Source organism: Mytilus galloprovincialis, unplaced genomic scaffold, assembly GCF_965363235.1.
Source record: "Mytilus galloprovincialis unplaced genomic scaffold, xbMytGall1.hap1.1 HAP1_SCAFFOLD_318, whole genome shotgun sequence".
Taxonomy (NCBI): domain Eukaryota; kingdom Metazoa; phylum Mollusca; class Bivalvia; order Mytilida; family Mytilidae; genus Mytilus; species Mytilus galloprovincialis.
This window is the reverse complement of record NW_027468226.1, coordinates 7,130-18,192: the sequence shown is the minus strand read 5'-3', so window position 1 is coordinate 18,192 and position 11,063 is coordinate 7,130. Positions and strand designations below refer to the sequence as shown.

General features: G+C 31.1%; 1 protein-coding gene across 1 annotated transcript; it reads right to left on the bottom strand.

The window, feature by feature from the left end:
- Nucleotides 1-741: 741 nt before the first annotated feature.
- LOC143061450 (uncharacterized) lies at nt 742-8,002 on the bottom strand. The gene is made up of 5 exons (XM_076233738.1): nt 6,085-8,002; nt 4,020-4,133; nt 3,524-3,631; nt 1,195-1,290; nt 742-848 (listed from the first exon to the last, which is right to left on the bottom strand). Exons 1-5 carry the CDS (start codon nt 7,937-7,939, stop codon nt 742-744), a joined length of 2,280 nt encoding a protein of 759 aa, XP_076089853.1. The 5' UTR covers nt 7,940-8,002.
- Nucleotides 8,003-11,063: the final 3,061 nt, after the last annotated feature.

Below are 11,063 nucleotides of genomic sequence, written 5' to 3'. Positions count from 1 at the left end.
CAAATGTAATTCTTTTTAATTGCTAACAACAATTTACATTACAGTTTAAAGCAGTTTAAGCTACATACTGTTGCTGCTTTCTTTTTGTCTAGTTGATTTCTTCTCAATTTCAGATGATGCTGTATTAGAAGTAACCATTTTCCATTGGTGATTTTCCTTTTCTGAAATGAACATTACTAAGAATATGAATAATTTAATATATGTTGTTTAGTCCTTTGAAGCATTACATGTAAAACAGATTATTGAAGTTATTACAGCACATTTCAGTGAGTATGTAGCTAATAGTAATATCTTTGGTTAGCTTGCTTGTTAGGTGAACCGTGAAGTCATTGTTAGGTTAGGTAAACTACCCTTCTTTAATAGTAGACTAGCCCAACAGATAACCAATCTATCTCTCTGTAGGACTAAGCTACTTTAAAAGGAGGGTAGTTTACCTTACCTAACAATGACTTCACGGTTCAGCTAACAAGCAAGCTTACCAAAGATATTACCATTAGCTACATACTCACTGAAATGTGCTGTAATACAATAAAGTAGAAATGTTTTGCATCTTACATAATATCACTTACTTATTTTATAGATATCCTGTCCTCAACAGAGGTGTATTTTTTGCAGACCATTCAACATGTTCAATACCAAAGTTGAAAATAAACATAGAAAAAGGTAATCTTTAGAAATATGATAATTCATTAAGAATGTGCAACAGAGGCCTAGGTCTTCTCTGCTTAGATGCAAGCTGAGTCAAAGATTAGGAATACTGAAATTGATGTCAAGTTTAAGTCTCTCACCTTCATCGTCCCTCTCTTTTCCAAAATTCAATTTTCTCTTGACAGCTCCTCTTGCTTGTCCTGTTTTGAATAAAATTTAATGAAATGTCTGTTATATCAAATACACTTTTGTCATGCTAATGCAACTTGGTTGCTATACTTAGGTCATATAAAAAAAATGTGTGGTTCCAGTTATATATTTTTGAAAAATAGGGTCAGTGGGTCAGCAAATTTTAATTATTTTATTTTGGATTGTCAAAATCTGGTAAAAATTATGTGTTGACCGAAATTGTTTTTCATTTATTTTTTTTTAAATTTTGATCAATTGATGATATGTGTTTTCTTTTCATCATTTGTTATATAGAATTAATGCTTATATATAATGTAAAGAGAAAAATCAATAATTTGTTATAAAGTCAAATCAAACCTTTGCATTCAGATGGTTTTGTAATTGGAAGTTTTGTGTATTTCTTTGCAGCATAATTGCTAACTTGTCTAGCGTTGGATAGAACTTGTGTAGGTCCTGAAAAAAATATATTTTTTGTAACACATGTTCATATTGCTGTGTATTGGGTCCTTATCTGATTGTTTTGTAAAAGAAGGGTTGAGCACTAGCTGCATCTTAGATAACCTTAACTTAGATATTTGTATTGAAATATTTCTTTAAATATGATCATTTATATTTTTAATAGCAATTATTTAAAGATATTTTAAAATTTAGATAGTTTCTTTTAAACTTTTTCTATATAGTTTTGTGTTGTTGATTTTTTTTAGAATTCACCAACTTTGGCAATTAGATTGAAGATCACTTGGTAGCTTTGTACAGTCTTTGACATTATCGTGGCTAATCTGTGCGTTTCCTGCTGAGAGTTCCATGGATTCTGCAAATGGGTATACAAGTAGTTTATTAAATAATCACATTTTTGTTGGGGGTTTATACATTGTTCACTACAGCTTAAAAGCAATCTTTTTTTGTTATTGTGCTGTATGGTCAGTGGTCAGTGAGGGATACTACTTGTACAAGTTATTTTTAATTACTTGAAAAAGTAATATTAATATACTGATATAAGTAAATTTGTAGGATACTTATAAAACTTTTTTTTTAAAGTGAATTATATTTACTTGTATAGGGAAAAAAATATTGGCTGTGTTTTGTTCCTTAGACATTCATATTTTTATGTATAAGTTAAAAAAAAAGTCCTTCTATCTTCTTATATTGAATTCTTAGGATTTCTTTGCTGTAATAATATTTTTTAATTATCTGCCCTTTGCAAATGTCTTTATTAATTCCATTTATCTGACACTGCTAATTTACAAGCTCCAAAGGAGCAATTTTTGAAGGTTGCCAAATACTTCAGATCTTTGCTAAATCAGTAATTTGTTGAATTAATGAGATGAAACATTGAACTCTAATAAAAAGATATGAGCTTACCTAAATCATTAAAGCAATGATTTTACATCTCACAACTTGAGAATTTTGTTGGGATTGTTAGAAAAATTTCCTTTATATGTAATTTTTGAAGATAATTAAAGGGAGATTATTTAAACATTATAATTATCTTATATGTGTAAATTTTTTTTTTACTTCTTCAAGCAGTACCCCTGACTGATGGTTATTCCATTAAAATGTATGTCGGAAAGAAAAGTTTGATTATTAAATGTGGGTAATGGCTATTTTTATGTCCATATTTCGTAGCATTATCTTTTCGGGGCTATGCATCTGAACTTAAAACTTTAATAGTATACATGTTGCCTTTCTTTATACTATCAATATTATAATATGTTAATATGTAAATGGCCATAATTGGTTTCTGTCCTAATGAGAGAACAATAAAGTTGAACTAAATACCATATAGCAATATTGTTTACTGTGCTGCTTCAAAAAATTGTATGGTTAAATGTTAATTAAAATATTGTAGTATGAAATAGATGTACTTACTGGTATTGCTTTTGCAATTATTAACTATTGCATTCACTTCAATTGGATAATAAGTACATGTATGTAGTTCTTTTTGAGACCATTTGAGAACTAAAAAATGAAAATCATTCCTTTTTTTTAAATCTGTAATACATATACATGATATAAAGTATAAAAATAAGAACTTTCTATTTTTTTTTCATCTAGGAAAAAGGTTTTTCAATAGACATTATATTATTAGTAGTATTTAGATATCCAAAGATGTGGTGTGAGTGCCAATGAGACAACTCTTCATCCAAATAACAATTTAAAAAAGAGTAAACCATTATAGGTCAATGTATGGCCTTCAATTAGTTTGTATTTGTGTCCATCTACTGAGTTTTGCCTTTTTCAACTGATATTTTTAGTTAATTCTTATGTTTTACTGTTACACCAGTGTCCCAGTTTAGGGGAGGGTTGGGATTCCGTTAATATGTTTAATCTTCCCACATTCTGTATGTATGTGCCTGTCCAAAGTCAGGAGCCTGTAATATAGTGGTTGTTGTCTTTTGTGTGTTACATTTTTATTTTAGTTTATTTTTTGTACATAAATAAAGGGGTTAGGTTCATATTTGAATTGTTTTACCTTGTAACTGCTGGGCCTTTAATAGTTGACTATACAGTATTGACTTTGCTCATTGTTGAAGGCCGTATGATGACCCCTAGTTGTTAATATTTGTGTCATTTCAGTCTCTTGTGGAGAGTTGTCTCATCTTCTGTTTTATAATTACTAGCAGTTAAGATTTTGACCTGGTTTCATGATTTATATCATATATATTAATTTGAAATATTTTTTTACCTTTCATGTAAGACTTGTACAACTTTTTAGTTTCATCATTTTCAGGGTTTGGATATAAATTGACTTTGGCTACTACAGGAACACCACATTTGTCATCAATTGTTGGAGCTGTAAAAATGAATTTATACAGATGAAATTAGTGAGTTAATTTTTGATAGGAAAATATTTGATAGCAGAACAAATTAGTGAAGAAAACCAAGATTAAAAAATAAAAAGTGCATACAGACAACAAACACAGTCACTAAAAAAAATAAACCTTTCAAAGTTTCACACTATTTTATAAGAAGTCTTTTTAAAAATCTTACTCTCATGATGAAAAAAGAAGAAATGAGAAGATGACACCTAATCTATAAAGTGAAAGTTTCCAAAATGTTTCAAATTACAAAAGTAATCTGTTTATGTTTTAATCTGGAACTGAATTTCTTTCTTTTAATTTCATTAATTATTTTTTTTATTTTTTTTTTTATTTTACTGAATATTACATCAAGAAACATACTAGGATTGACAGATTGGCATATTTGTGGCAGTTCAAGATCTGCATCTTCTGGCTGTATGGGTTCACTGTCTTTGCAATCATCATCAATGATTGGTGTTGCAATAGGTAGCATTTCTGTAAATCAAGATAACAGAACATAGAACACTTGTAAGTACAATGAAATAAAATTGAGAAAGGAAATGGTGAATGTGTCAAAGCGACAGTCACCCGACCATAGAGCAGACAACAGCCGAAGTCAACCAATGGGTCTTCAATGTAGCGAGAATTCCCGCACCCGTAGATGTCCTTCAGCTGGCCCTTAAAAATATGCATACTTATTACTAGTACAGTGATAATGGATGTCATACTAAACTCCAAAGTATACACAAGAAACTAAAATTAAAAATCATACAAGACTTTATTTTTCATATTTGTGTAGATATTATTCTTAAAAGCTTTCAAGAACCTTTTCATCTTGAATGTTTTGTAGAAAGGCAATTTGAAATTATAAGTAAAAGAATAGTATTTTCATGAACATTTCTCGTTAATAAATAATGAAATGGATTAATAATCAATTAATGTATGTGCAAGTTATAAAAACAGTACCCAAGTTTTCCAGTTCAGAACTTGTATCTGTATTCATTCCATCATTACTTTCAGATTCTTCACTGCTTTCATCAGTTTCTATTAACACAAAATATCAACATGTTAGGGTGCATTACCTTAATTTATGGACATTGCTGTAATGATTTATTACCTTTATTGGTAATAAATCATGTGTCTATCCCAAATGATTTAATGGATATAGATATAGTGTATTAAGTAAATGATTATTTGTGACCAGCACATTAGAAAGCACTTACACTATCCCATGTATATAACTGACCAAGTAGTGAATTATTACTCGTGTTTTAACATGAATAAAAGATATTGAGACAGTCACGACAGTTACTTAGGCACATGTATGCCAATGAACATTTCAGCAAAAGTAAAAAAATATAATCCAATATATGCAAAGCTATAATTTGCCATTGATAATTTCAGATCAATGTGACAGCAACCCAAATTATATTTTCTTTTTATTTATTATGGTGTTCACATGCTTTTATATTCTTTCTTATGTTTTTTGAAGATTTAGAAGTTAAAATGTGTACAACAGCAAGAAACTTACCATGACTCCTAGTTCTGTTGATAGTTTCCTCTTCATTGTGGATTACGGCAGATGCAATGGGATGAATAATTTCTGTAAGAATAATTTCAATAAATCTGTACACACTGCCAAAAAATGTATTGAAGTACTTCTTGCACATGTTGACACATTAATGATAAGTTGTAGTTTCAGATGCAAAAATTGATATTTTAAAGTATTTATTGATTATGACTTGTGTGGTTTACACAAAATGTTCCAAGTTTATATTTATCAAATAATTACATCTGCTGTATGTCTCATTATAATATGTTATTCTGATTGGCTAACTGCAAATCACGTGTTATTCCTTAAGCAATTGCATTACACAATAAAACTTATCATGCATGATAACACGAGGTCCTGACATTAAAGTGCATAGGTGAATTAGATAAGAAAAATGATAAAATTCATATTTTCATGATCCTAGCTAAAAAAAATTGACCTTGCACACATTTTTAGAATGAAGCGGGGAAAATATACTTCGGTCATCACTTTTACACCGCAATGAAGTTACAAAAAGAACAGTTCATTTCTTAAATAAAAGCTTGCCAGCAAATGAAAAATTAATGGAAATCTCTGCATACAAGGATAAGATAAAAAAAAATTAACAGCATTGTAATGAAACAGATGGCATTATATGAGAGAAAGATAAATAATTGTATTGACACAGATAGTATATAAGAAAAAGAAAAAAAATCATTATGAAACAATTGCATACGAGAAAATATATAAAAATACACACTTAATTGTATGTTTACCATATTTTATACCTATAAAGTCTAGGTGTTGCACTTTTCAAATGAATATCTACATAAATTTCATGAGGAATTTTAAATAAATTATTTATCTTTAAAATGATTTTACTTGAAAATTTTATGTTAAATAATAAACACCTACCAGTGTTTTCTTCATCAGAACTTTCATCCTCAAAAATGTCAGTGTAGAGAGTCTTGACAAGTTGATCATTTCTGTAACACTTGATTTTATGAACAGGAATTTTAATTGTACTTTTCTCCACTCTTTTTAGAACTTCATCCCAACACTCCAACAAGTAACTTTGTTCTTCTACTAATGTTGTAGACCTGAGATTATGTAATGGTGGATTATTGCTGTTCAGATCCTGATCTACAGTATCATGGAAGATCACAGAGCTGGCTGAAAGAGACCACCACACGCCTTTGCCACATAGGAGGAAATCTGGTATTCTCTGAAGATGGCATTGAAACTGATAAGGGTTTTTAATGATGTCAGTAATTTTAATTGTTGTATTCGTTTTCTTGTCAAGAAACTTTGCTTGCTGACTGATGACAGACTCTTGTTTCTGTATAGACTCGATTACACTATGGCTTTCTTGTTGAGCATTAAACCGCATAACAGCATTGTCAACTACATATTCTGGTTGACGATTGCTTGTATTTTTTGATATTGATCTAATATCACCAAATGTTCTCTCTTCTTCCTCAGGAACAACAGATCTAAGGCAAAGCAATCTGTATGTTTCAGGTGCATGTATGACCAAACTATGGAAATGACTTCCATAGAACTTCCTTGCAGTCATTTTTTGGGGGGATCCTATCACCTTTAGACATGCTAGAGCAAAAACAAAGCATTGATTATGCAGTCTTAGAACAGACCTCTGGTTCCTAGCATCATGACCACTGTAGCAGATGTTGATTATTTCTACCAAGGCATTGCTTAAATTCAATACGTCATTCTGTATTTTTTTCTCTTGATGAAGGTTTTGTATAAATTTCGCCAACTTAACTGCATATAGTCTTGCATCCGACCCTTTGATTTGATTTTTTTCCCCAATAGTTGACTGACTAAATTTTTCTAATTGTTTTTTGACTTCACTGTTTTGAATGTGATGTGGCAGTTCCATGATAATATGTTGTACAATGTTCGTTATGTCATGCAGAGGTTCACAGGCTAAAACTTCATATTTTGAGCAGTTTATTGTGTCTGCTGGATTTTGAGGGTTATGACACATTAGTGCTGGTGGTCGTTGTATACCCTTAAGTTCATTTTTGAGGTGCTGTTCCAATTCAGCTTTTGATTTTCTGTTGGTGTTATATCCCCTGGCTTCTAACTCATCTGCCATGTCATCCTTTTTCAGATGAGAAAGAGGACATGAATTTTCAGGAAAATTTCTCCAATGCAGACCTTTGACGAAAATCTGTCTTCTTTCCTCTAAGGATTTCATGGTTGTATTATAGGCACAATGCAGATTTCTATGGTCTTCTGCTTGAATACCACAAATGCATGAAAAATTGCCTCCTTGCTGCTGGCCAGCTTCAAATTGGCGTGCTGGTCCATCACCACTGAAAATTCTGAGCTCATCAGTAATTTGTATTCCTCTTATACATGTGGGTTGAACTAAATTCATAAGGTCTTTGACCCGTTCTGCAACAAAGCTTAACTGTTCATCATTTGTGCTTTTGGATCTCCCCAAGATGTAAAGGTGGGGACGTTCAACCACAGATTGTACGTCGAGGTTGGATCTCTCTGGAAATTTTGCCTTATATTCCTCATTTGTTAAGTACAGGGCTTTGTCATAAATGATGCTAAGCATAAAGCTTACAAAAGTATGATTCAGTACATCTGAATGGTCATGCCAGAATTTTAGCATACGTATCCTCTCCAGATGTTTCAGTTCATTACTGTTACTGTTAGGTGTAAACAGCTGTCCTAATCTTTTATACCTGTAAATAGAAATGCAAATGTCACAGATGTTTTGTATCATAGTATACATGTAGAATTTCCTGTAGATAAAATAGCATGCAACTTTTATTAGACACCTACTGACAACGTTGAAGGGGACAAAAGGTTTGCACTGTTCATTGGTCGGTACGGCAAATCAGTTTTCCAACCTTTCTCCTCCTCGTTCTTGAAGAAATTGATATTTGGTATTTAGTTTTATCATGGCAAGTTATAGATCAGTAGATCAATTTAAAATTTATTTTCTTGTCTGATGATTTAGTCCCGAGGTATGATACATATCAAATGTTGGAGTACTATGCTAAACCATATTCCTTTACAAAGGGAGATAATAAGTTTCTGACAAATTAAAGACAAAAATATTTGGAAATATTTATGATATTTGATTTAAATGTAAAAATAGACATGCATTGTATTACATCGTATATAATGTTTGGATTTTACCCTGGTAGGGGCCTATGTATAGCTATGCAAAACTGAGAATACTTGTCTCATTGGCAATCATACCACATCCACTTATTTTTATGATTTTTATACGACCGCAAATTTTGAAAAAATTTTCGTCGTATATTGCTATCACGTTGGCGTCGGCGTCGGCGTCGTCGTCGTCGTCGTCCGGCGTCCGAATACTTTTAGTTTTCGCACTCTAACTTTAGTAAAAGTGAATGGAAATCTATGAAATTTTAACACAAGGTTTATGACCACAAAAGGAAGGTTGGTATTGATTTTGGGAGTTTTGGTCCCAACATTTTAGGAATTAGGGGCCAAAAAGGGCCCAAATAAGCATTTTCTTGGTTTTCGCACTATAACTTTAGTTTAAGTTAATAGAAATCTATGAAATTTTGACACAAGGTTTATGACCACAAAAGAACGGTTGGGATTGATTTTGGGAGTTTTGGTCTCAACAGTTTAGGAATTAGGGGCCAAAAAAGGGCCCAAATAAGCATTATTCTTGGTTTTCGCACAATAACATTAGTTTAAGTAAATAGAAATCAATGAAATTTAAACACAATGTTAATGACTACAAAAGGAAGGTTGGTATTGATTTTGGGAGTTTAGGTCCCAACAGTTTAGGAATTAGGGGCCAAAAAGGGACCCAAATAAGCATTTTTCTTGGTTTTCGCACCATAACGTTAGTATAAGTAAATAGAAATCTATGAAATTTAAACACAAGGTTTATGACCATAAAAGAAAGGTTGGGTTTGATTTTGGGAGTTTTGGTCCCAACATAATAAGGGGCCCAAAGGGTCCAAAATTAAACTTTTGTTTGATTTCATCAAAATTGAATAATTGGGGTTCTTTGATATGCTGAATCTAACTGTCATGACTGTGTATGTAGATTCTTAACTTTTGGTCCCGTTTTCAAATTGGTCTACATTAAGGTCCAAAGGGTCCAAAATTAAACTTAGTTTGATTTTGACAAAAAATGAATCAGTTAGGTTCTTTGATATGCTGAATCTAAAAATGTACTTAGATTCTTGATTATTGGCCCAGTTTTCAAGTTGGTCCAAATCGGGGTCCAAAATTAAACTTTGTTTGATTTCATCAAAAATTGAATAAATGGGGTTCTTTGATATACCAAATCTAACTGTGTATGTAGATTCTTCATTTTTGGTCCTGTTTTCAAATTGGTCTACACTAAAGTCCAAAGGGTCCAAAATTAAACTTAGTCTGATTTTAACAAAAATTGAAATCTTGAAGTTCTTTGATATGCTGAATCCAAAAATGTACTTAGATTTTTTATTATGGGCCCAGTTTTCAAGTTGGTCCAAATCAGGATCTAAAATTATTATATTAAGTATTGTGCAATAGCAAGTCTTTTCAATTGCACAGTATTGCGCAATGGCAAGAAATATCTAATTGCACAATATTGTGAAATATCAAATTTTTTTTTTATTAGAGTTATCTTTCTTTGTCCAGAATAGTAAGCAAGAAATATCTAATTGCAAAATATTGTGCAATAGCAAGATTTTTTTTTAATTGGAGTTATCTTTCTTTGTCCAGAATCAACTTAAATCTTTGTTATATACAATATACAATGTATATTCACTTTTTACTACCAACTGATAAATTAAAATAATCTTTACCATTCAGTGATAACAAGCAGTTTTTTTACATCTTAATATTTTATGATGTATTTAAATGAGTAGTTATTGTTGCAAACTCCATTAGAAATTTTAATTGAGATTAGTTTTGGAATAAGGGAAAGGGGGATGTGATTAAAAAAATTGGGTTCAATTTTTCTCATTTGAAATTTCATAAATAAAAAAGAAAATTTCTTCAAACATTTTTTTGAGAGGATTAATATTCAACAGCATAGTGAATTGCTCTAAGAGAAACAAAAATTTTAAGTTCATTAGAACACATTCATTCTGTGTCAGAAACCTATGCTGTGTCAACTATTTAATCACAATCCAAATTTAGAGCTGAATCCAGCTTGAATGTTGTGTCCATACTTGCCCTAACCGTTCAGGGTTCAACCTCTGCGGTCGTATAAAGCTACGCCCTGCGGAGCATCTGGTTTATAATTTGGTCATACACGTACCTTTCTTTCAATTCATTTGCAGTTAACTGATCATAGTGTTCATCATCATATAGTCGCATCAGTCCACCTTCAGCATGTTCATTTAATATTTTCTGTCTGAGTTTTGTAAGTTCGAATTTCCTGCTGTAGATTGTTGTTTTCTTCTCTAACAGTTTGCCTGAAATTTTGTTCAAATTATTAATTAATAACAACTTTGAAAGCCATGGTGAAATACAATTTGTTTATTTCTATGTATACCCTGTATGTAAGATATTATTGTTTGGCAATCCAATAAGATAAATATATGGTGTGATTTTTTTAGGTATAACATGTGTCACTGTGATTTCATATTAATATTCTTTATCCTCATAAATTGGTTATGTCAATTGTTAAGGCGGGGACAGGTGCGCTTAAAAATGTCTTCCAACCTAATCTCACATTTTTTTTATTGATGCCGTTGACAAATTTTTAATAGCAAGACTTTTTTTAACATCCTACAACTTCATGATTTCTGATGTATTAATGAATTTATATAGATTTCATTTTTTAATCTTCAATGCAAGACCTGTGTGCTTTTTTACCATGATTTTTGTTAAGGTAATTGTATTAGGTTATTAAACACCTTTTATCACCA